At 48.3% G+C, this 26,880-nt stretch overlaps 1 protein-coding gene and 1 pseudogene across 1 annotated transcript; both read left to right on the plus strand.

Annotated features, from left to right (window-relative positions):
• The first annotated feature begins 14,342 nt into the window (after positions 1–14,342).
• Positions 14,343–15,101, plus strand: LOC147978170 (uncharacterized). The gene has a single exon (XM_087514661.1). The coding sequence runs from the start codon at positions 14,343–14,345 to the stop codon at positions 15,099–15,101; it is 759 nt and encodes a 252-aa protein (XP_087370787.1).
• A 2,725-nt stretch (positions 15,102–17,826) lies between these two features.
• Positions 17,827–18,459, plus strand: LOC125529092 (non-specific lipid-transfer protein 4.1 pseudogene; annotated as a pseudogene).
• Positions 18,460–26,880: the final 8,421 nt, after the last annotated feature.

Consider the following 26,880-nt stretch of genomic DNA (forward strand, 5'->3'; position numbering starts at 1 on the left):
TCGTTTTTTTTCTAACATTCCGTGTTTTGTGCTGTGACACAAATTGCACACTCACCTCTTAATCCCAAAATATTCCATGGCCACGTATTTCGACTCAGACCGTCAGTCAAAGAAAGACTACACAAATATCAAGAAAGTTCTTGATGATTTTCTCCCCGGCTACGCCAAATCTGGAAGCACCTTCACCAGGCCAGTTCATAAGTACGGCAAGCACGTGTTAAGCAACAATACGACATTCTGCTGCGTCAAGCAGCCGCCTGGCGGTCAGAAGGATGCCTACTACGCCCTCCATCACATGCGGGCGATCGTACGGGACCATAATCACCTTCTGCTACCAAATAATCTCAAAGATTGGGCCGCGAGCTTGTCGGCAATCCAGGACGCGGACATCAGACAAGAATTCTTTCGCATCCAGCCGGAGTTTGCGGAAATCATCCATCAAGATGTCCTTCGTACCTCGGGGTAGTTCAACCTTAGAAATCACCCGTCCAATAGTGAGATATACACAACTCTACAAATGCAGGCTGACAACGCCCGCGATTTTCATGACCATCATGAGAGACGGCGGCTTCATCCACGCTCCGGTCCCTTGAGTCGAGTCGAAAGTAGTGATGCTATGTGTAGTTTTGAAACATCGATTGGCTCATGTTGTAATTAAACTTTAATGAACTTGTATGTCTCTTTGGTTTGGACAGTCGTTCAACTTAGATGTAATCGATGCTATTAATGTGTTTCTTTTCTCTTTCGATCCTTTTGTTGCATACTTAGAAATTGCTTATGTATTGTCTGTGAATTGTTACTAACGTTTTGTTTGGCTAGTGCATAGAGATGCCGTCGTATGTCGTGTACAAGGGTAAGGTTCCCGGAGTCTACGACGACTGGGAGGAGTGTCGGAGACAGGTTCACCATTTCAGCGGTAACAGTTACAAAGGGTACACCACTAGGGCGGAGGCAGAAGTTAGATACGCGTGCTATCTAGCGGGGGAGAGGAGGGAGCGTTGGAGGAACCGGATGAAGACCAGTTTCACCGCGATTATGCTCATCGTGATGACCGTAGCTCTCTTCTATGTGATGGTAGTTTAGATGATCGATATCGACTTGTAATGTGAAGACAAACTCACTACTCGCGGTTTCGAGACATGTAATGTTCTAACTTTGTTCGGTATTTTAAATTCAGAGACTAATATGATGAATTGTATTCAGAGACTAATCTTCTATTGTATTCGATGAATCTGTTGTTGCTGCGTGGTGCTAGCTATATTCATACTAGTGGCGCACCACCACATAGTGCGCCATTAGTAAGCCAGAGCACACTAATGGCGCATCATCCACCAGTGCGCCATTAGTATGCCAAAGCACATGGGTAAATGTGGCCCCTGGGAGGCATACTAATGGTGCACCGTGGGCTATACTAATGGCGCACCTGTGGTGCGCCATTAGTAAAAAATAATAATGACATGGTACTAGTGGCGCACCTGTAGTGAGACATTAGTAGCTAAAACAGGTGCGCCACTAGTAGGCCTTTTCCCGGTAGTGGAAAAGTTACTGCAGTAAAAATTCGCCCTGCCTGCCCGCGCACCGTTCTGGGCCTAGCCCAACAATGCGTCGTGCTTATGTGTGGCCTAGGCCCGGGGGCTCCTGTTGGTGTACAAAAGTAGGGGCTCTCCTTTTGCACCCCTTTACTTCTGCACGGGTAGTCTGAGCCGCACCCACGGCCGCACTAAGCAGGGCAGAGGAGGGATGCCGGAGCGCAAGACAACCGAAGCGAAGCCAAGACCAGAGACACAAAGAGCGAGGGAGCGAAGTGGACCGCTGCCCCGGCAAGAGCATTGCCGGGGCAACTTGCTCAATGCCAGCAGAGCGTGCCGCCCTTGAGCCAAGGGGTTCCAACGGCATCAACCATATTGGAACCAAGGCTCGGGAGGCACCTCCATGGTGCCATGCAGATCTTTGTGGAGATCATAAATACGCAAGATCAGATGAGAACCAGAAGACGACGATCCTTAGCAAGATCCTTGCCAAGGAAATCCACGAGACCCCTGGCAAGATCCTTGCCGGGGATGACCGCGGTGCCACGGCAAGACCCTTGCTGGGCCCCTGGCAAGACTCTTGCCGAGGACATCTGCAGGGCCGCAGCCAGGCCCACATCTCCCAAGACTCCACCACCGCTCCCATGCAGCTGCTAGCTCAACCAGTTGGGCAGGCGTCTACGTGGCAGCGTGCTTCCTCCACACCGACTCAGCAAGCACCTGCATGGTGGCATGCAGATCTTCGTGAAGGCTCCGCCACCACGCCAACCCAGCAGCCAGCCAACGTGGCGCTACAACGCCTCGTCAGCTCGGACGGGCGTCGGAGCCAGGCGAGGCGGCTACAGCTGGGACGAGTTTCCGTGCTATCCCCAATAAAGCAAGAGGGGCACGTCGGCAGCGCATTAAATGTGTTTTTCTGACGATGACAGAGGATAGACTCGACCACTATACACCTTTTCACCTCCTGTGTGCCACTTTGGCAACCTCTTTTTGTCTATGAAAGGATGCCCGAGGCATACTTGAGGGGGATTCGGATCTTTGGAACTAGACACACACCGTAGCTAGTTCAAGAACTCAAGAACACTCAAATATACATCAAAGCAGGACTAGGGCATTACCCGTCTCCGCGGCTCGAACCTGGGTAAACGATCCTTGTGCTGACCGACAGACCCACTCTTTGCACAACCCCGTGCCCGTCAACCGTAGAAGGGATCCAAGTGATTCCATAGGTGTCGTTTCCACCGACACCATGGGAAGGATTAATGATGCTCATATTATTGCAAATAGAAATTATGTTCCTGTAGAGTTCATTGTTCTTGCTATAGATTGCAATCCTACATGTCCTATTATTCTTGCTAGACCTTTCCTTAGAACGATTGGTGAAATTATTGATATGAAAGAAGGAAACATTAGATTTCAATTTCCGTTAAGAAAAGGCATTGAACAATTTTCAAGAAATAACATTAAATTTCCATATGAATCTATCATTAGAGCCACTTATGGATTGCGTACCAAAGATGACAATACGTATAATCTATTCGTGTTGTATGCCTAGCTAAGGGCGTTAAACAATAGCGCTTGTTGGGAGGCAACCCAATTTTATTTTTGTTCTTACTTTTTAGGTCCTTCTTTGCATTAAATAATTCATCTAGCATCTGGTTAGATGTGTTTTTGTGTTTTAATTAGTCTTTGTGCCAAGTAAATCCTTTGGGATAGCTTACGGTGATAGTTGATTTGATCTTGCTGAAAAACAAAAACTTTTGCGCCTAGAAAATTAATTTTCATTTTTAGCAGAAGTACGATAAAATATTGATTCTTTTTGTAGAATATTAATAAACAAATTGCTTAGGTTTTCCTAATTGTTCAGAATTGTTGGATTTATAGAAGTATTCGAGACTTACAGATTGCTACAGGCTGTTCTGTTTTCGACAGATTCTGTTTTCTATGTGTTGTTTGTCTATTTTGATGAATTTGTGGGTAGTATCGGGGGGTATTAACCAAGGAAAAGTTGTAATACAGTATGTATTACACCTATATAAATAAAGAATGAGTTCACAACAGTACCAAAAGTGGTGATTTATTTTCTTATACTAAAGGAGCTTATAAGATTTTTTGTTGAGTTTTGCGTTGTGAAGTTTTTCAAGTTTTGGGTAAGGATTTGATGGACTATGGAATAATGAGTGGCAAGAGCCTAAGCTTGGGGATGCCCATGGTACCCCAAGGTAATATTCAAGGACAACCAAGAGCCTAAGCTTGGTGATGCCCCGTAAGACATCTCCTCTTTCATCTTCGTTTATCGGTAACTTTACTTTAGGCTATTTTTTATTCACCAGATGATATGTGTTTTCCTTGGAGCATATTGTATGATTTGAGTCTTTTCTTTTTAGTTTGCCATAATCATCCTTGCCGTACACACCTTTTGGGAGAGACACGCATGAATCGTGATTTATTAGAATACTCTATGTGCTTCACTTATATCTTTTGAGCTAGGCAATTTTGCTCTAGTGCTTCACATATATCTTTTTAGAGCACGGTGATGGTTTTATTTTATAGAAATTGATGAACTCTCATGCTTCACTTATATTATTTTGGGAGTCTTTAAACAGCATGATAATTTGCTTTGGTTGTAAATTTAGTCTTAATATGATAGGCATCCATGAGGGATATAATAAAAACTTTCATACAAAAGTGCATTGAATACTATGAGAAGTTTGATACCTTATGATTGTTTTGAGATATAATTATGGTGATATTAGAGTTATGCTAGTGAGTAGTTGTGAATTTGAGAAATACTTGTGTTGAGGTTTGTGAGTCCCGTAGCATGCACGTATGGTGAACCGTTTTGTAACGAAGTTGGAGCACGAGATATTTTTTGATTGTCTTCCTTATGAGTGGCGGTCGGGGACGAGCGATGGTATTTTCCTACCAATCTATCCCCCTAGGAGCATGCACATAGTACTTTGTTTCGATGACTAATAGATTTTCGCAATAAGTATGTGAGTTCTTTACGACTAATGTTGAGTCCATGGATTATACGCACTCTCACCCCTCTATCATTGCTAGCCTCTCTAGTACCGCACAACCTTCGCCGGAACCATAAACCCACCATATACCTTCCTCAAAACAGCCACCATACCTACCTACTATAGCATTTCCATAGCCATTCCAAGATATATTGCCATGCAACTTTTCACCGTTCCGTTTATTATGACACAGATCCTCATTGTCATATTGCTTTGCATGATCATGTAGTTGACACCGTATTTGTGGCAAAGCCACCATTCATAATTTATGCATGTCGCTCTTGAGTCATTGCACATCCCGGTACACCACCAGAGGCATTCATATAGAGTCATATTTTGTTCTAGTATCGAGTTGTAATTTTTGAGTTGTAAGTAAACAAAAGTGTGATGGTCTTCATTATTAGAGCATTGTCCCATGTGAGGAAATAAAAAAAGAGAAGGCCCAAAAAAGGAAAAAAATGAGAGAAAAAGATAAAAGGGGCAATGTTACTACCCTTTTACCGCACTTGTGTTTCAAAGTAGCACCATGATCTTCATGATAGAGAGTCTCCTATGTCATCACTTTCATATACTAGTGGGAAATTTTCATTATAGAACTTGGTTTTTATATTTCAATGACGGGCTTCCTCAAATTTCCCTAGGTCTACACGAGCAAGCAAGTTGGATGCACACCCACTTAGTTTTTAGTTTGGAGCTTTCATAAACTTATAGCTCTAATGCGTCCGTTGCATGGCAATCCCTACTCACTCACATTTATATATATTTATGGGCATCTCCATAGCCCGTTGATATATTTAATTTATGTGAGACTATCTCCTTCTTTTTTTCTTCTCCACAACCATCTTCTATTCCACCTATAGTGCTATGTCCATGGCTCACGCTCATGTATAGCGTGAAAGTTGAAAGAGTTTGAGAACATCAAAAGTATATGATTTGAATATTTTGTGTGATGAAGATGGAACATAGCCAAACTATATGATTTTCTAGGGATAAACTTTCTTTGGCCATGTTATTTTGAGAAGATATAATTACATTGTTAGTATGCTCGAAGTATTATTGTTTTTATGTCAATATTAAACTTTTTTTTGAATCTTATGGATCTAAACATTCATGCCACAATAAAGAAGTATTACATGGATAAATATGTTAGATAGAATTCCACATCAAAAAATTTGTTTTTATCATTTACCTACTCGAGGATGAGCAGGAATTAAGCTTGGGGATGCTTCATACGTCTCCAACTTATTTATAATTTTTTTATATTATTTTTTGGGACTAACCTATTAACCTAGAGCCTAGTGCCAGTTTCTGTTTTTTCCTTGTTTTTTGAGATGGTTTTCCTTGGACCAAAAGACAACTAGGAGACTTGGAGATGAAGTCAGTGGAGCCACGAGGTGGCCACAAGGACGGAGGGCGCGCCCAGGGGGGTATGGCGCGACGCACACCCTTGTGGGCCCCTCGTGCACTTCCTGGCCTAATTCTTTCGCCTATATAGACCCATTTATACCCAAACCAATAGAGGCATGCACGAAAACACTTTTCCACCGCCGCAACCTTTTGTACCCGTGAAATCCCATCTAGGGGCCTTTTCCTACATCCTGCCAGAGGGGGATTCAATCACGGAGGGCTTCTACATCAACTCTATTGCCCTTCCGATGAAGCGCGCGAGTAGTTTACCATAGACCTATGGGTCCATAGCTTGGTTTGGTTTGGCCAACTAGATTGGTTTTTCTTGGAGATCTATTCGATGTAATACTCTTTGGCGGTGTGTTTGTCGAGATCCGATGAATTGTGGATTTATGATCAGCTTATCTATTAATATTATTTGAATCTTCTCTGAGTTCTTTTCAGCATGATTTGATATCTTTGTAATTCTCTTCGAACTATCGGTTTGGTTTGGCCAACTAGATTGGTTTTTCTTGCAATGGGAGAGGTTCTTAGCTTTGGGTTCAATCATGCAGTGTCCTTTCCCAGTGACAGTAGGGGCAGCAAGGCACGTATTGTATTGTTTCCATCGAGGATAAAAAGATGGGGTTTTCATCATATTGCTTGAGTTAATTCCTCTACATAATGTCATCTTGCTTAATGCGTTACTCCGTTCTTTATGAACTTAACACTCTAGATGCATGCTGGATAGCGGTCGATGTGTGGAGTAATAGTAGTAGATGCAGAATCGTTTTGGTCTACTTGACACGGATCGTGATGCCTATATTCATGATCATTGCCTTAGATATGGTTATAACTTTGCGCTTTCCTATCAATTGCTCGGCAGTAATTTGTTCACCCACCGTATTATTTTCTATATCTTGAGAGAAGCCTCAAGTCAAACCTATGGCCCCCAGGTCTATTTTCCATTATACAAGTTCTATTTTTCATCATATAAGTTTCCGATCTACAATATTAGTTTCCGATTTACTATTTTGCAATCTTTTACTTTCCGATCTATAAACCAAAAATATTTACTTTACCGTTTATCTATCTCTATCGGATCTCACTTTTGCAAGTAACTGTGAAAGGATTAACAACCCCTTTATTGCGTTCGGTGCAAGCTGTTTGATTGTTTGTGCAGGTATTCGGTGACTTGCGTGTTGTATCCTACTGGATTAATACCTTGGTTCTCAAACTGAGGGAAATACTTATTTCTACTTTGCTGCATCACCCTTTTCCTCTTTAAAGGAAAAACCAATACAAGCTCAAGAAGTAGCAGGCCGCAAGAGGTTGAAAGTTGGCCGCATTTATGCTCCAGCGGTATTACTATGCACACCAACATCGTGGCATATTTATTTGGTCCATGCTTGGAGGGTGTGCTTCCCTACCGTTTGAGGAGTTTGATGTGCCGTCCAAAACAACATGGCCGTGACTAAGACTTTGGGAAGAATTCAGCTGTCGATAAGGCCTCCTTTGGTTCATAGGTTAGGAAATTCATAGGAATAGGTAAGTCATAGGAAATGAGATGACATGTCTTTGAAATCCTATGAATAGAAATAGAAAAGAAGATGCCCTTTGGTTCACATCACAGGATTTATTCCACTAAGTGTTGGCTAATGTTTATTTTCCTATAAAATGCGGAGGATAGGAAGAATTCTTCCATAGGAATAGGATTCTATTCCTACAAAACAAAGGGCTCTAAAGGAAATTTTTCCTTTACAAATCCGATCCTATGGGATTCTTGCAAACCAAAGGAGGCATAACATTGGAATTTTTTTACTTTCGATTTCGTTTCATCAGGCGATACGATCCTGGCCAATATGGAGTGACTAACGACATCATTTATCACTGGTACAGCTAAAATAAGGTTGGAAGTGTATGACATATCACTGTAAGGTTATCTCAAAAATAGATCCTCAAACCACATCACGCCGTCCGGACGTGTTGTACCATCCAACTCGATTATGTATCTACACATATCACTGTAAGGTTATCTCAAACATTGACGCTCAAACCACATCACGCTGTCCAGATTTGTTGTGCCATCCAACTCGGTTCTGTATCGGTCCACAGGACCGTCCGAACGCATTTTTTCCTGTAAACCGGAGACAAAAGTAGAGGGCTATGTGTGCCTCTGGACAGCTGACATCGCCCATACAACAGTAAACGCCGCCGCGGTCCCGCATCACGCGTCATCGACGCTGCAGGAAGCTCCGGCCGCCACAGGGACAAACCATCTGGCCCGTCATCCCTTGCGGAGGGGACGCCGCCGCCGCCATGTTCGGATCCGTTCCGGAGTCGCCGCCGCGTCCGCCAAGACCGGATCCGGGCCGGACGCTGCCGCCACCACAGGCCATGGCCAGCCCCACCTCCATCCGCTGGCCATCACATCCCGCATCACCACAAACGCCTCCAACAGAAGCCACTGCGCCATCATGGATCGAGGAAGAGGCCGCACATCCGCCAATCTAGCGCTCTCGCCGCTGTATAGTCGTGGAAGGAGGAGCGGCCCTTCGCCACCGCCGTTGAACACACATGCTCTGCCCGGCGTTGTCCCCCGGTGGCAGCGGAGGGGAAGGATGGATGGGATCAAGGGAGGTGGGGGCTAGGGTTGCCCCCCCCCCCCCCCCGATTGCCCTGGAGGGGCGAGGGACGAGGGGGTATGAGAGGTAGAGGTACGAGAGGTTATTTAAATTATTCATTTAAACTGGTTAAAATAACTATAAAAACTTTTAAAAGTCTGAGAAATACTATTACTATTACACATATATACTTAATCAAAGAATAACACTAATTTGCTCAACTGACACAAGATATGAGGCAAGAGTTCAAGACGAGCGTAAGAGTTCAACTTTAAACCACCTTCACCAGACGGGACCCTCGACGATATCCGGCCTTGCGACCTACCAAGTTCCATGTTAACTCCTTCAGAAATATAGTAAATCATGGTTTGCCTTGTCGCTGCTCTGATTGGACGCTTCTCATTCGTCATTTCAAGAATTTTAGTAACAAAGCGACACTTGCATCGGTTGGTTTGGGGGTGGTCGGATCATCAATTAGGCCGCATGCATCGGTTCTCGTGATCAAGTTTGGACAAGCTACATCAACAAATCTACTCATTCCCGACAACCACACATATAACCTAGTCATCCGCATTACCAAATAGAAAAGGGATGTAATATTGTGAAAAGTTATAAACACACACTTCAAGGCTTCTCATTAACAGCCCAGCTAGATCTAAGCCACCTGATTTGTTGTGTCTAATTGATGCCTTGTGTTGTGATTTGCGCGTTTGTGTACATTTGTGAGTTTAGACTAGGTGAGTCAGTGTGTTGATTTTGACTTCAAAATTCACTGAGACACGTTATTATGGATTCTAATTCATTCTCGCCCATTCTTTGTCGCTGGACCAGTTCATTTGTTATGTAGAACTACAAGCTATGGTACTTCAAAGGGGCTAATTCCACGCCCCCTAGCTTAATCTTCTATAACAGCTTGCGTCTTTACAATTGTACCACTACATGCTCTGTTGATATCAGGTGGTGGGAGAAAACAAGGATACTAGTTAAGACGATTGATATAGACATTGAGTGTTTGGTGTTCCGAAGTTCCGATATGTCACAGATTATCGAATATGATACGGGTTCATATGACCGATATGGACATTGAGTGTTTGGTGTTGGGAACTTCCGATACGTTACAGGTTGTCGAATATGATACGGGTTGCGTATGATGGAGAAGTTCAGAGGATATTACGCAACAGTAGTTCTAAGACAACGGCCTCCTACTCCAATACAAGGAACATAAAGAAATTTCATCTCGAGGTCAAATTCTAACATCTTGTACTCGTTTTTGAGTAATAAAGCCAACGTACACTATGAACTCTTCATGGAACATGGTATAGGGCGGGGCTTATCTACGTCGGGACATGTGTAGAACGAGAGATGAGAAGAAAACTGGCCACTTTTAAAGATATCAGCCGTAAAAGTTTGGATATGGACAATATATACTGCACATATGTCGACCCCACATTAATAGTCTATATTTGTGGCATACGTGATGTGGGAAACATGCGCACACAATCAGTAGTAATAATAATATACATTGTTATTTACGTGAAAAATATATTCTTGTATAAACTAAATCAATACACAAAATGTAGCTTTGAATAAAACATCAACTAATGCTAAACCATAGCATGGAGAGAGCAAGAAAAAGTAGTCGATCCTCAGCGGCTCAGGGTGACAAGAACACACGCACCATCAGATTGGTTCACTTGTCTATTCTCGAAATTAGTCTGCCGCGGGCCATGCAGTAATTAGGCACTCCACCGCCAGAATGAATGTATACATGCTTGGTCCATCCATCTGCCCAACATCGAACCAACTCCATAATTAATTAATACCTATCAGTCGATCCCAACAACTAACAACTTCCTCAATGTTTGCATTAAACACACATTGATATCAAACGAGGTATGCTATACACACGACAAACCATGGACAATTCATAGACGATGTTTAAAATCCGGCCACACATGCGTGCATACATCAGGCGCCAGCCGTTGGATTTCGGTGCCGTGCATGCGTCGGCCAGGAGGATGGTGCATGAAGCAATTCGGATATCAAACCCATCCTCGTGGACACGATACTCAGACACCCTGCTAGAAGTACTGTTTATTCCAAATGTGATTCCACTTTGGTGAGAAGATGTAGAAGACCTATTTAAGCACATCCTCACAAATACCACTAGCAAATCTAGCTATCCCACCCTCTCCCGTTGAGCCCGCCACCACAACCACAGCTAATTCGGTCGAGGGTCTTGCTGCGAGCGGGCAGTCAAGATGTTTCCAACGGCTCTGGTACGGCCGGGCGACTCGCAAGGCGACGCGAGCGTCGTCGGGCATGGCGAGGCGGCGGGTCCCGCTGGCCACGGCGAGGCGGAGTCCTAGTCGGAGGTAAGGGCGTCGGGGCGGCCGGCGCGCGCTCCCTTGTCGCCGGTCTCGGACACGCTGTCGTCTCGGGGCTGGTGCGGGAGTAGGTTCTGGGCTCTCGCAGAGGTAAGCGACAGCGAGATTTCGGAGGCGGAGGACGGAGAGGGCGGCGCGCGTGGCGACGTAGTGTCGCTGCCGTCGCTCGGCGAGTTTGTGGCACGCGCTGAGAAGCTAGGGGGCTTGCTCAGAGCCAGCCGGCGGCGTGCTTTTGCGCCTGGGGGTCGGGGCGCTTGCCTGCCAGGGGTGCCGGGGCGGGCACCGTCGAGGCCCGTGGTGGCGTCGTCGCGACCGCGGGTCGGTGGGGGGGGATGGCTGCGCAGCGGTGGCCGCGGTGGTGTCGACTCCCCTGCGGCTGGGCGTGGGGTCTGCATCGGAGCGGGTGGCTCGGCCGGGGTCGGCGACGCCGGTCGGACCGCTGGTGGCGGCGGCGGAGGAACTCGACGCCTGGCCTAGGGTTGGCTCTGGCGGTCAGATTGGGCTGCCGGGCCCGGGCCAGGAAGTGGGCCGCTCAGCCCAGGGTGGGTTGCGCACGGCCCAGGTGGCATCCCCTGCTGTGGATGGGGTTCGTGAGGACATACGTGGGCCTCACTGTGCAGTACATGCCCGGCTCACCTGGGCTGCTGGCGGAGCGCCCCGTACATAAGTGGTTGTGGATCCGGGGGGGGGGGCGCCCCAGATTGTTCGTTAGGGTTTCCAGCCACCACAGCGGAGGTGCGGCGCTTCAGCAGCTCCGCACGCTCCTTCTCCACTCCTGTTTCTCCCCCTCCTCTCGTCTCGTCCTTCGCGGAGGTCGTCGCGATGGGCTCGAAGGCGGATCGACGCGCGGACAAGGCGGCAGAGCGGTGTCGGGAGCGAGATCTGCGTGCTCAAGCGAAGATACGCGCGGTGGAGCGGGCCGGTGAAGACGGCGGCTGGGGGCCTCCTCTACCTTGGTGGCTCAAGGAGCAAGAGCGGAAAAAGAAGAAGGAGGAGTACAAGAAGCGGGGATTGGAGCTCAAGCGCAAGGAGTCGCTCCTCCCCCGTGGCGGCGACCGCGTCGGCGATCCCTATTCCAAGCCAAAGATGAAGAAGCACAAGCAGGCGATGAAGGCGGCCACGAAGCCTTCTTCCTCCAAGGGCACGGCGGCAGAGACCATCCCTGTTGAAGAGGCAGAGGGGCCGGAGTGTTTCCGCTGCGGGCGCACGGGGCATTTCCAAAATGAGTGCTCCTTCAAGCAGTTGTGTGTGCTCTCCAGCCAAGAAGGCCACGCTTCGGCTTACTGCCCCATGCGCGGCAAGCCCCTGGTGCTCCAAACTATGGGCCACGCGTTTTCGGGCGGGGGTTTCTTCTGTCTGCAGTATCCAGAGGAGGAGGATGCGGCAACGGAGTGCTCGCTGGGGGCCAACACAGCTCTGGTTTCGGCAGCATCGGGAGTCTTGTCCAGGGAGATTCTGGAGAAGGAGTTGCCCCATCTCTTCGAGGGCGCGTGGGACTGGATGGTGATCCCCTTTGATTCGGACTGCTTCTCGGTGGCTTTCCCCGATCCGGTCATGATAAGGATGGCGACGCGCAGCGGCAAGCTCTTTCTCTCCATCAACAACATCACAACTGATATTCGGGACGCGGCCCTCGCCGAGATAAAAGCGCTATCCATGCCAGAGGTTTGGGTGAAGCTGTGGGGAATTCCCCCGAAGCAGAGGCGTGTCGAGAGGCTGATGGTGGCCGCAACGATGATCGGGAGGCTGCTGGTGGTGGATGAGGTGTCCTTGATCCGCGCGGGTCCGGTGCGCATGCTCTTTGCGTGCCGGGCGCCGTCGAAGCTGCGGGGCACAGTTCAGATCTGGTTCAACGGTGCTGGCTACAAAGTCTAGCTCGAGCCGGAGATTGACAACCCGCGCCCGGCGGCTCCTGCTCTGCCGCTGCCCCCTCCTCCTCCCCGTGGTGGGGGTCCGGGTGACCAAGACAATGATAAGTCCAAGGACAAGCACAAGGACCATGAGCCAGATGCAAGCATGGACGAGGACAACTCCATCGATACGGTGGCGTGGGATAAGTTGGGGATTTCGGTTCCTGGCGCAGCTGCGCCTGCGGAGGAGGTGGCGGCGCCTGGTGCTTCGGTGGGGATGGGATCCGCTGCGATGGCGCTCTCGGGGGCCAATTAGTACGGGTCCAACCTGGGGTCTGTGTCGTCTCCCCCCATGGTGGCGGCCCCTACGGTGGCCGTGGGTGCAGACGGGCATTCCACAATCGTCATCTCTCCCAGCCCCTCGCGTCTGCTTACTGGCGGGTCTCCATCGGGGGCGGTCGTGGTTCTCCCTTAAGTGGCTCCGTAAAGATGATGAAGAAGACTGCGGTGCGGAAGGTCAGTGCGGAGACGGTGCAGGCGATGGAGCAGCTTGGCGCGCCTCCCACCCCTCGGCAGTCTGTCATGGCGCTGGCGGCCCCAACTACACCAGTTCCCGTCGACCCGCTGCTTCAAGAGGCCTCCTTGCTGGCGTGTAGCTCCAAGGCCAAGCATACCAAGACGGTGCCAGCGGCGCCGGTTCGCACGAGTTCTTGCTCCAAGGGGGCAAAATGAAACATGCCTTCTCTGTAGCGGGCGCAACTCCTCCAAGCTCAGAAGAACATGGAGATCTCAGGTAATCCACCTCCCCGCTTCGCTGTTTTAGATTCCTTCTCCGATGATCACTTGCTTGAGGTGTTAGAGGCGAGCGGCGTGGATCTCCTGTGTGTGTGGGGGGGGGGGGGATCGCGAGTTGATCTCGCTTGTCCGGGCCAACGAGTTGGCACAGGCAGAGCTTGCGGCTGCTGCTGCAGCGCGAGTTGACTAGAGGACGGGGGGCCCCGAGGGAGGGGCCGTCGCCATCGTCTCGGTGCCCGACATGGGGGGACAGGCAACAGGGGTTGCCTCCTCTCCCTCGCCTTGCAGAGGCAAGGTGAGGCGCGTGGCGAAAGCGGTCACCTGTCGGGGTGTCCGTCTATGCAATCGGGTCATTTAGATGCGAGCTTTATTCTGGAACATCCCTGGCTTTGGCCACGCAGGGCGGCGCACCCAACTAAAAGAGTATATGCGCAAAGAGGACGTGGACATCGTAGCCTTATAGGAAACGAATAAAGCTGATTTCCGCTTCCACGAGTTGCTAGCTATAGACCCGCTGGAACGTTTCAATTGGCACTATTCTCCCGCAGTTGGGCACTCGGGTGGTATGTTGCTGGGCTTAAGCCGAGCCGCGTACGAAATTATCGCTTGGGATGTGGGTTCTTTCTATATAGCTGCTCACTTTCGCATTCGCGCTTCGCTCCGTGAGCTGGTGGTTATCCAGGTTTACGGGCCGGCCGATCATGCCCGATCGGCGGAGTTCTTGGGAGAACTCCAATAGAAAGTCACCATGGTGACAGCCGCGACGCTCCCGGTTCTCGTGGGGGGAGATTTTAACCTGATTAGGTTGGGAGCCGACAAGAATAACAGTCACATTAACTGGCTGCGCATGGCCATGTTCAATTCTGCTATTGCCGCCATGGCCTTAAGGGAAGTTGCTAGGACAGGTGCGCGTTTCACTTGGACGAACAAGCAGCTTGACCCAGTCCGCTCGGTGCTTGATAGGGTGTTCATGTCACCTGAGTGGGAGATGGGCTTCCCTTTGTGCACGTTGGTCACGGAGACCCGCATCGGTTCTGACCACGTCCCGTTAGTCTACTCCTCAGGGGAGGATAGGTTGCGGCGTAGCCCGCGGTTTTTCTTCGAAACGGCCTGGTTTGAAGTACCAGGGTTCAAGAATTTTTTCAAAGAGCGATGGTTGGCGTGTGTCCAGCAGGTCGGACCACAGCGTGGCCCGATGGAATTCTGGAATGCCGTCGAGGGGTGGCTCAGAGCGTGCCTCAAGGGGTGGGGCGCCAACCTAGGGAGGTCGGACAAACAGCTTAGAGCCTCGATAATGGATGAGATTTCCACGATCGACGCCCAGGCTGATGCTCGCGCCTTCTCGGAGCTGGAGTGGGCGCATAGATATGCCCTTGAGGGCCAGTTCGAGGCGTTACTCCGTGCGGAGGAAGAATATTGGCGGTGCCGTAGTGGCCTCAAGTGGACGCTCAAGGGCGATGCCAATACCAAGTATTTCCAAGCCTACGCTAACAGCCGCCGTCGTTAATGTGCCATCCTTAGGTTGCAATCGGAGCATGGGCTCCTGTTGCGACAAGAGGACATTTCTCGTCACATCTACGAATTTTACATCAACTTGCTGGGTTCGTGCGAGGCCCAAGGGGCTGGCCTTCGCGAGGAGGTCTGGGACGACTCCCAACGTGTCCTGGGGACTGAAAATGACGAGTTGGGGCTTGCTTTTCTCCCTGAGGAAATTGACGCCGCCTTATTGGGGATGAAAGTGGATACGGCGCCAGGCCCGGATGGGTGGCCGGTGGCAATGTTTAAGCGGTTCTGGCCCATCCTTAGAGGCCCCATTTTTTAGATTTGCAACGGCTTTATGCGTGGGACGGTCGACATTTCTCGCCTTAATTTTGGTGTCCTCTCGCTCATTCCGAAGGTGCACGGGGCCGATAACATTAGACAGTACCGTCCTATTGCGCCCATTAACGTTCCCTTTAAGATCTGTGCAAAAGCGTGCGCTACGCAATTAGGTCCAATAGCTCATCGTTCAATTCATCGCAACCAGTCTGCGTTCATGCGCAGGCGTAATATCCTTGAGGTCCCGCTTGCTCTACAAGAAATTGTACACGAGCTCAAATGCACCATGGAACCGGCAGTATTACTGGGACTTGACTTCGAGAAGGCGTACGATCGGGTCAATTGGGACCTTGCGTCAGGTGCTTTTGGGTCGAGGTTTCTCCGCGGTGTGGGTTCACCATGTAATGCAATTGGTCTCGGGGGGCCAAACGGCAGTTTCGGTGAATGGAGAAATAGGGCATTTCTTCAGGAACAAGCGTGGTCTTAGGCAGGGCGACCCAATGTCTCCTTTGCTGTTCAACTTCGTTGTTGACGCGCTGTCTGCGATGCTGTCAAAAGCAGCGATGGCTAGCCATATCCAGGGTTTGGTAGGCCATCTCATTCCAGGGGGAGTGACGCATTTGCAATACGCGGACGATACGCTATTGATGTTTTGCCCGGATGCGCACAGCATTGCCTCGGTCAGGGCGATCCTCATTTGCTTTGAGCTCATGTTGGGCCTCAAGATCAACTTTCACAAATGTGAATTGATAGCGATGGGGGTAGAACCGGCGGAGGGTAGATGTATAGCGGACTTGTTTAACTGCAAAGTAGGCAAGTTCCCGTTTACGTACATCGGCTTGCCTATTGACACTGAAAGGCCCACGATAGAGGATTGGGATCCCTTATGTGGGAAGGTTCGGGGGAGGGTGTGCCCCTGGAGAGGGAAATTCCTATCCAAGGCGGCAAGGCTAATTCTCACGAATTCCAGCCTCTCTTCCTTTCCAATGTTCGCCATGGGCCTGTTCTTGCTTGCTGAAGGGTTCCATGTGAAGTTTGACACACCCCGCGCTAAGTTCTTTTGGGAAGGAACCGACCCAAACCGTAAATACCATATGGTCAAATGGGCCTGGGTTTGTCGACCCAAGGCCTTGGGAGGCCTCGGGATCACCAATTCCAGACTTATAAATGGATCTGGAAAATTACACAAGGGGCTACTGGCTTGTGGGTCGATCTCCTGAAGGCCAAGTATTTCCCTGAAGGTAATTTCTTTGAAGGGAGGGCAAGGGGATCCCCTTTCTGGAACGACTTGCAGTCAGTCAAAGCGGCATTTGCCATGGGGGCAAAGTTTGCCATTGGGAATGGCCGTTCGGCCCGTTTCTGGACGGACCACTGGGTAGGGCCCCAACCCCTATGGGCCGAATTCCGGGAGTTATTTGACCTAGCAGTGGACCCCGCGATATCGATGGCGGATGCACTCGGGTCGACACCGCCGGCGATCCACTTCAAACGGGAATTGAATGGGAAAGAGAAGGCTAGCCTAACGGCTATGATGCACCTCCTTGGGCCGATCAACCTAGTAGATGAACCGGACGCGGTGAGTTGGGCGCTCACTAGCTCTGGGAAATTCTCGGTCAATTCCTTGTACCGCAAGTTGTGTCGAGGGACGACACACCACGCGTTCGCAGGTTTGTGGAAAGCGCGGCTGCCCCTAAAAATCAAGCTATTTATGTAGCAATTATTCCGCGATAAGCTGCCCACCTCCATTAATGTGGCAAAGCGCAACGGTCCGGCCACGGGATCGTGCGCGCTGTGTGGGGCTCCTGAGGATGCCTCCCATGTGGTTTTCTCCTGCTCTCTTGCAAGATTTGCATGGAGCGCGGTTTGGACCGCGGCAGGGGTCCAATGGGACCCTAGATCGGCTGCCGAGTTGTCTCAACTTCTAAGCTCGATCCATGGACGCTCAAAACGGGTTATGTGAAGCTGTGTTGGGGCACTACTCTGGGCGATGTGGCTAATTAGGAACAAATTCACTATCGAGGGTATCTTCCCTTCGCATCCTGCTAACATTATTTTCGAATGCAACCTTCTCTTACAGCAGTGGGGTCCGTTGGGGAGGCGCAGGGATGCTGAGATGCTTAAGACCGTCCAACAACGTCTGATGCAAGTTTACGTGATGGCTAGGGAGCCTTGACCAGGACGAGTGTCCTTGGTCCCTTTTGGTGCTTGACGAGCCTGCGTGCTCTGTACGGGCGCTGCCCTGTAATCCGCTAGTAGTTGGTCAAGTCGCGCCTGGACTTCTTTCGTCGATCCTTTTGCGTTGGCCGGAACGGCCTGTGTCGTTGTTCTAAGACTTGTTGTGTTGTTGCTACGCTGCCTGTTGTGGATTTATTAATTTAAAGCCGGACGCATCTGGCGTCTTCGTTCTAAAAAAATAATTCGGTCGAGATGGCTCGCACTACAGCTACTAAGCTCGTGCTGGTCGCCCTGGTGGCGGCACTCCTCCTTGTAGCCTCCGACGCGGCAATCTCCTGCGGCCAGGTGAACTCCGCCCTTGGCCCCTGCCTTTCCTATGCACGTGGCAGCGGCGCCAGCCCGTCTGCGGCCTGCTGCAGCGGCGTTAGGAGATTGGCCGGCCAAGTGCAGACCGCCGCTGACAAGAAAGCGGCATGCTTGTGCATCAAGAGTGCTGCCGGTGGGGTCAAAGAAGGCAAGGCCGCAGAGATCCCCTCCAAGTGCTGCGTCAGCGTCCCCTACAAGATCAGCTCAACTGTGAACTGCAATAAGATCTAGTGATCGATTGCTTGCCGCCAGCATCGCAGATTATAGCTCCACCGATCGATGCTGAGTACTTTGAGGTTACCTATATACTACATATACATGAATAAATGCTCTGATCTGATCTCCATGTGACAGAGAGGACTACATACGTGGAGCCAACTCTGCATGGCCGGCCACTGTAGTATCGATGTTTGGTTGTTCCTTCGCTCCCTTTGAGAAGATAAACGAGTATGTTTTACCATGTACCATGTATACTTTTGATATATTGATCATATATTGTGCTCTAATAGCATGCGTCGTTATTACATGTGCATAACTGGGAAAACATTTCATTGATTCCATTTTCTTGCTCCAACCAACTAAACGTAGGAATGGACTCCACCCAATTCACTAGAACCGAACCATGACTTTGCACTCTCTATTTGGTTCCTCAAACATAGCCTAAAGCCCTGAGAGATAGAGATGAAGGTCACACAGAAATTTAGTGGATGCGACCACCAATAAGAAGTCCTACAAGTTTAATTGTAAGAAGTCAGATTATTAGGGGAAATCCCTTGGAGCACATGGGTGCTGCTACCCCTGAGAAACAAAAAATAATCTCGTAATTATGGAAAAAGTCAGAAAATCAGGGAACTTTTTTGGATACAAACTTTTTTGTATCAGCTGTGTATAATGATTGGATGTCAAAAACTAAAAGCTCAGTATAATGATTGAACGAAAATGTCCTTCATTGAAAAATGTCGTGCTGATAGAGATGAAGGTCAGCCTCCTAAGAGTATCGTGTAATTAAATAATTAGTAATAAGACTCTTTCCATTTAGGTAGAAATTCGGAATACAAATTGGTACCTGAATTTAGTTAACTTTCCAACTTCGGTACTCCCTCCATTTTTATATACAAGGCCACGAACTCAAATTACAGGCACCAATGTAAAATTTAATGTCTGTTTTGAAAGCCAGCTTTTCTATCCGTTTACTGGGATCAATAATACCCCACATGCATGCAAGAAAACTGAATGGAGGAAGTAGCTGACTATCATTATGACTACATGCATGCAACTATTAAACATCTTGCTAGTACGAGAAAATATCATTAATTTTGCCTCGATTACTATTGATGGTCTTGTATAGATGTAAAATGTATATTTCATAGTGGCCTATTTTATAAAAATGGAGGTAGTAACAAAGATGACAATACATTTTTATTGAAGTACAAATATACATAAGTATGTTTTTACAGATGTAACTTCACTAACAATGTGCCCTAAATATAGTATTATCACATAGAAGATCTCAGTACTAAAAATGAAAACGTGGTGTCAGCTCACTGGAGTTAGAGCGTATGGGGGCGCGACCACAAGCCATGCTTCTAGTCTCGACGTAGGCACCATGCCATTTCCTTGCACAATGTTGTCTTTATACTAGTTGTGTCCGCCTTCTTACAATCGAACCTCCATCTCAAGCCAAGGAAATAGGCGAGGCTTATTGGATAGGACCATAGCTATCAGAAACTGCATGGCGGGAAAACTATGTGCAAAATAGAGGTGCCCTGAGTATTGAAAAGTTCCCCATGCCTCCTAATCTTATGGATCGAGACTATAAAAAGATTCATCGAGACTAAAGATTTCAACGTCACGTACTGGTATTGCGGAGACTAGAAAAGGTTAAGTTTTTTAACTCCTCGTAGTAGCATACAATTTGTGAGGTTTGTATGGAAAGAAAGCCCGGAGTAGGAAAGTGACATGTTTTAAGGACTTGGGTCGCACGAGGTTGAAAGTTGGCCGCATTTATGCTCCTAGCGGTATTACTATGCACACCAACATCGTGGCATATTTATTTGCTCCATGCTTCGAGGGTGCTTCCCAACCGTTTGAGTAGTTTGATGTGCCAACCAAAACAACATGGCCGTGACTAAAACTTTGGGAAGAATTCAGCAGTCGATAAAGCCTTCTTTGGTTCATAGGATAGGATATTCATAGAAATATAAAAGTCATAGGAAATAAGATGACATGTATCTGAAATCCTATGAATAGAAATTGAAAAGAAGATGTCCTTTGGTTCACATCTTAGGATTTTTTCCATTGAATCTCGGCTAATGTTTATTTTCCTATAACATGTGGAGGATAGGAAGAATTCCTCCATAGGAATAGGATTCTATTACTACAAACCAAAAGACTCTAAAGGAATTTTTCCTATACAACTCCGAACCTATGGGATTCTTACAAACCAAAGAAGGCCTAACATTGGAAATTTTTACTTACGATTTTTTTTATTAGGCGATACGATCCAGGCCAATATGGAGTGACTAACCACACCATTTATCACTAGTACAGCTAAAATAAGGTGGACGTGTATGACATATCACTGTAAGGTTATGTCAAACATTGACACTCAAACCACATCACATTGTCCGGACGTGTTGTGCCATTCAACTCGGTCCTGTATCCATCCGAACACATTTCTTCCTGTAAACCGGAGACAAACGTAGAGGGCTATGCGGGCCTCTGGATAGCTGACATCGCCCTTACAACAGTAACGTCGCAGCAATCCCGCATCACGCGTCGTCGACGCTGGAGGAAGCCTCGGCCGCCACACGCGTCCTGCGACGTCCCCGGGTGTGGATCCCAAGATCCGCTGCCACAAGGACCCAACATCTGGCCCGTCATCCCCGGCGGACGGGACACCGCCGCCACCATGTTCGGATCCGTTCTGGAGTCGCCACCGCGTCCTCCAAGACAGGATCAGGGTCGTACGCCCCCGCCGCCACATGCCACTCCCAGCCCCACCTCCAGCCTATGGCCATCTCATCCCACATCACCACAAACGCCTCCAGCATGAGCCACTGCGCCACCATGGATCGAGCAAGAGGCCGCACATCGGCTGATCTGACACTCTCGCAGCTGTATAGTCGGAGAAGGAGGAGCAGCCCTCCGTCGCTGCCGTTGAACACACAAGCTCTGCCCGGCGCTGTCCACCAGCGGCAGTCGGGGCAGCTGGGCTCTAGGGTTGCCCCTCACACCCCCCCCCCAACCCCACCCCCGATCGCCCTGGATGGGCGAGCGACAAGGGGGTACGAGAGGTTATTTAAATTATTCATTTAAACTGGTTAAAATAACTATAAAACATTTAGAAGTCTGAGAAATACTATTACTACTACACATATATAGTTTATTGAAGAATAACACCAACTTCCCACTAAGCACGTAGACCATCTACAGACTAATTTGCTTGACTGACACAAGATATGGGGCAAGACTTCAAGACGAGCATAAGAATTCAACTTTAAACCACCTTCACCAGACGGGCGGCTCGACGGTATCCGGCCCTGCCACCTACCAAGTTCCATGTAAACTCCTTCACAAATGCAGTAAATCATGGTTTGCCTTGTCGCTGCTCCGATTAGACGCCTCTCATTCATCATGTCAAGAATTTTAGTAACAAAGCGACACATGCATCGGTTGGTTTGGGTGTGGTCGGATCATCAATTCGGCCCCATGCATCGGTTGTGGTGATCAGGTATGGACAAGCTACATCGACCAATCTACTCATTCCCGACAACCACAAAGATAACCTAGTCATCTGTATTACCATAAAGAAAAGAGATATAATATTGTGAAAAGTTATAAACACACACTTTAAGGCTTCTCATTAACAGCCCAGCTAGATCGAAGCCACATGAATTTTTATGTCTAATTGATGCCTTGAGCCTGTCAGATGTGTATGTGTTGTGATTTGCGCGTTTGTGTACATTTGTGAGTTTAGCCTAGGTGACTCACTGTGTTGATTTTGACTTCAAAATTCACTGAGACACCTTATTATGGATTATAATAAATTCTCGCCCATTCTTTGTTGCTGGACCAGTTCGGTAATTACAAGATTTTCTTATGTAGAAGTACAAGATATGGTATTTTTAACTTGGGAGTGGTGTAATTAACAAATCGGTAATTCAAAGGGGCTAATTCCATGCCCCCGAGCTCAATCTTCTATAACAGGTTGCCTCTTTACAATTGTACCACTAGATGCTTTGTTGATATCGTGTGGTAGGAGAAAACTAGGATACTAGTTAAGGCGATCGATATAGACATTGAGTGTTTGGTGTTCCGAACTTCCGATAGGTCACAGGTTATCGAATATGATACGGGTTGCATATGATGGAGAAGTTCAGAGGATGATATTACGCAACAGTCGTTCTAAGACAACTGCCTCCTATACTCCAATACAAGGAACATGAAGAAATTTCATCTCGAGGTCAAATTCTAACATCTTATACTCGTTTTTAAATAATAAAGCCAACCTACACTATGAACTCTTCGTGGAACATGGTATACTGTGGGGCATATCTAGGTCGGGACATGTGTAGAACGAGAGATGAGAAGAAAACTGGCCAGTTCTAAAGATATCAGCAGTAAAAGTTTGTGTATGGACCATATATACGAGAGTGAAGATATGGGTCATACTAGCGTATGGTATTATTATCTGGGCCGTTGGATGGGTGAATCGGCAGGTGGGAATCACATTCAATGCGAATCACGCGAGCCGCAGAAATTGCTGTATGTCGAGCGGCGAACGCATGGTGCGTATAGTACCCCGTATGTACTGCGTGGGAGGCCCACACCCTCGGCGGAAACGGCGTCGCGGGCTTGTTAAGGACCGCTGGTCCTGTTAAAACATCGTACCTGGACCGTGGTCCAGAATTTTTTGTGTTCCGTAGCTGTGTGCGTGCCCGTTGGCTAGGGGAAAAAAGCGTGTGCCCTGTCAGAGGCTGGTTGACGCCTTAGAGTGTTGTATTCCGTGGCGGAGAGCGTGCATGGCGGCGGCGGCGGCGGCGAGGGGAGTATGGAGAATGCCCCTGCCTCATCTGGGGAGTCGGACAGCCGGACCCGAGATCACCCGGCTGGATTGGAAAGTACAGAGAGTGATTTTTTTTCTGAATTATTTTACACTCAGCACTGCATTTACCTACAGTTTTCTTTTTCTGTTGGTCTACATGTTGTGTAGTAGATTAGTCTGCGATTCTGAACTCGTGATTCCTTTTTAGTGTCTATTAAGACAAGAGAAAGATCGACATACTATAAGATTAATGAATAAAAAATGGACCCTGGGATTGTGCCCCCATGAATTGCTGATGTACTAGACAGTAGGAGCTTCCTTCCATGTTTTGTGTTCACCCCCGCGATCCGATCAAAATAATCCTGGTGTGGCACAAAAAAAGGGACTACATTTAGGTCGTTCACCAGGATCGGCTTGAGTTGCTGGTGGGAAGGGTGGTGGGAGGGGGTTCAGTGGGCTCGGTGGGCTTATGTATGTTAGCTTCTTGGTCGGCTACTGGCGGAACCGTCAAATTTATTCCTTTTCCATGTGTTGGAGTGCATTACTGAAGGAGCATGTTTTCACATAGAGAGAACATGCAAAATTAAAAACAAAAAAAGACTGATCCCGCTGTCCAGTTCTGTGTGCTACATCGCTGATGTACTGGATGTGTTATTTTTCATGCAGAGTTCGTTTAGGCGCTAACCTGGCAGAGAGAACCCTCTGTCCTGTTAGGATGGGGGGCCTCGAAAAAACAATAAGAGGCTTTGCGGAATGAGATGGAGAGGAGGTTGTTAAGCCAGAATTACGCACGAATTTTGACTTGTTGACTGAGGGTACGACTTCTACAACTTCATGCGGTAGGAGTGAGAGTGCGAACCTTATTTCAAGGATGTTTTTTGTGAAAACTGACCAGCACCCAAACGAGCGAGAGCGTGAACCATATGCTCAAGAACTATGTGCCACCCGGCTCTCCGATGCATAAGTTTGTCAGGCAGTACATGCGGTTGCTGTTTGATCTCCAATAGGAGTATAGTTATGAAGAGAAGAGAATTAAAATTGTAAATGGGGTTTCATCGAGACAAAACCTTTCTAGCTATGCCTGAGTACTAACATGATGTTCTGTGCAGGCGTGTGTAGTCTTACGGATAAATTCTTTCATTGAGATGCACACCAGCAAGGTGTACACCCGTGCAACGTTCTGAGCAGTTTGGGCTAGTCCTATACGAGGCTGGGGGATATCAGGTAGATGAGGTGGAGAAGCATGCATTGTACAAGACACAACCCACACACGCCCGGAGAGCCGGGAAAAGTGGAGCAGGGTTGTTTTCCTATATGGCTGACAATGGCTCAGAGTTTGAGTGCGAATGTGGGCTGTTTGAGCACATGGGCATGTTGTGCTACCACATTCTGAAGGTTGTGCTACCAAGGATGCTCGAGAAATACTGCCGGAGCACCTGCAGCACTACCAGCGAGATTAGCTTGGCTCTACATCGCTGACTTTCCGGCATAATCGCATGTATGTGCAGGCGTTGGAGTTGGTCAGGTTGGGTGACGCCAGTGTCGAAGCTTATGATACACTATGGGGCTCTTCAATTAAGCAATGACTTTCATGGCTCCTTTTGACCAGGCGAGGTATGGGCTTGGACTAGAGGATCTTGCAATTGGCAAGAAACAAGGCAATGTAGATGAAGGATATAGCAAAGCTGGGCAAGATGAGGATGTCATGTTGTCAGGCCACAACAATCCTTTGGTTGGCCTGGGAGTGCCATCAAATAAGAGAAGTGCAGGGAGGCCAACGAACGCGAGAGATCGGCTACCTTAGGAAGGCATGAGTAAGAGGGGTAGATTCTGTAGCGTGTGCAAAATTCAAGGCCACAGAAGAACAACCAGCCTGCAGAGAGATGTCTCGAAAGTTCAGAGGAAGGAGGCCAAGTGCAGCAAGTGTGGTGTCGCTGGGCACAAGAAGGACAAGGCCAGCGGGTAATGTTGTGCAGTGTCTTGCTGTAGGGGTTAGGGCCAAAGTGGATGTAACTGCACGCTAATGAACTTCTATTGTCATGATAAGTGTAGTAAACTGTACCGAGAGATAACTGAATTTTATTTGTGTATGTCTGAATAAATGCATTAGCAGTACTATGCGTGCAACTCTTCTGGTAGATGTTGATTTGAAATGAAACCATGCATGTTGGAGGCGCACAGTGCCACGCGGCTGGCATGCCCGTGCTGAGAGGGTCAGCTAGTTTGAACTTTTAAATTTTGGACTTGTACAAGGTGTTTACGGTTGGGTGTGCTGACGGTCCAAGAAAAAGAATCACGGCCGAGACCGTAGCGAACGAAGGTAGGTCCTGGCCATAAAGGAGAAAGGACACGCCGCGTGGGTACTGTTCTATAAATAACTCGCCGTAGCAATACACCATTGAATACAGCTGTGCGCGTGGATCCCAAGATAGACCAACTGCTCAGATAATGCCACCATATGGTATGGTAGTATGAGCCATATCGAATTTTCGCCATATATACTCACTACTAGGAAAATACTTATACACAAAAGCTCACCAGTAGCGCTTTTTACAACAAAGCGCTGCTGCTAAATAACGGTAGCGCTTGTGCACGAAAAGCGCTGTTACTATGTGTATAGCAGTAGCGCTTTGTCTACAAAACACGTTGCTGCTCTAATTGCCATAACTGTTGCAGGCCGTGTAGGCATACTAGTAGCGCTCATAAGCAACAAGCGATATTGCTATTGTACGTAGCAATAGCGTTGTCGTATAATCAGCGCTACTGCTAAATAGCAGTAGCGGTGAGTTCTTTACAGTGCTACTACTATGCTTACCTTATCCACACCCCGCGCATCCCTCTCACTCTCCCCTCACACACTCTCACTCGCCCACCCAACTACTCCGCCGCCCGCCGTCGCCCCCAAGGTATCTGCCTCCCTCCCTCCTTTCGCCGCCCTCCTCTCTCCCTCCTCCCACGGCCGTTCTCTCGCGCCGGCGGCCGTCGCTCCTCCCTCCTCTCCCTCGTCCGACCACCGCCGTGTTGCATACTACCTCGTCTCTCCTCCCTTTGTCCCCAGCCGCCCGGAGCCCTCACTCCTCCCTCTTCCTCCTCCTCCCACTGCCCTCCTCTCTTAAAAATTTAGGTATAATTTTTTAGTAAAAGAATTTAGTAGTAGAAATTGTTAGGTAGAGAAATATATTATGCTATGTCAGATTATTTTTGTAAATGTATGTTTTCTGAATGCTAAGATGACGATAATAATGGTTTTATTTATATTTTGTTCTTGGAGAAATCAAGGAGCCCCTGCATCATCCCCGTTGTCATCCCCGTCGCCGACCCCCTCCGACCTCGATCGAGGTGAGACCAGCCACCCCATGTTGTTAATTTAATTTAGGTATTTTAGGTGTTTAATCTTAGAATAATGTAGTATGAACCCTAGTTATGATCAAATCATATTCAGAATGTAGGTTTTTATTCGGTGTAGTTAATAAAATTTAGGTGTTTTAGGTGTATTTAATAGAATTCTAGGTTGACTCGTTTTGAAGTGGACATGTCATATTTTGAACATGTCACATTTGTTGTTATTTTTTAGTTAAAGAAATTATTCCCGCATCAATGTCGAGGATGCGTATCCGGCATCATCGTCATTGACTCGGCGGGGGAGGCCTGCTTGATCAGAGGGGCCATGTCCGGGACTGGGCTCCGTCGGGCTGGTACTGGGAGGTGCTACCTTTCGGGGGGCACAGCTTGGTGAGGAGTTAGCCCGTCATTGACCCGAACCTTCTCTGGTGGCGGTCGCGTGGGCCAGTGATGGTGCGGAGGCTTGAGGACCCCGCGGTGGTGGTAAGTCACCGTGTCAGCGAGGAGGACGAGCACGTCCATCGCTACATGGTTGCGT

Source organism: Triticum urartu, chromosome 3A (assembly GCF_056163025.1).
Source record: "Triticum urartu cultivar PI428250 chromosome 3A, HENAU_Tu73, whole genome shotgun sequence".
Taxonomy (NCBI): Eukaryota; Viridiplantae; Streptophyta; class Magnoliopsida; order Poales; family Poaceae; genus Triticum; species Triticum urartu.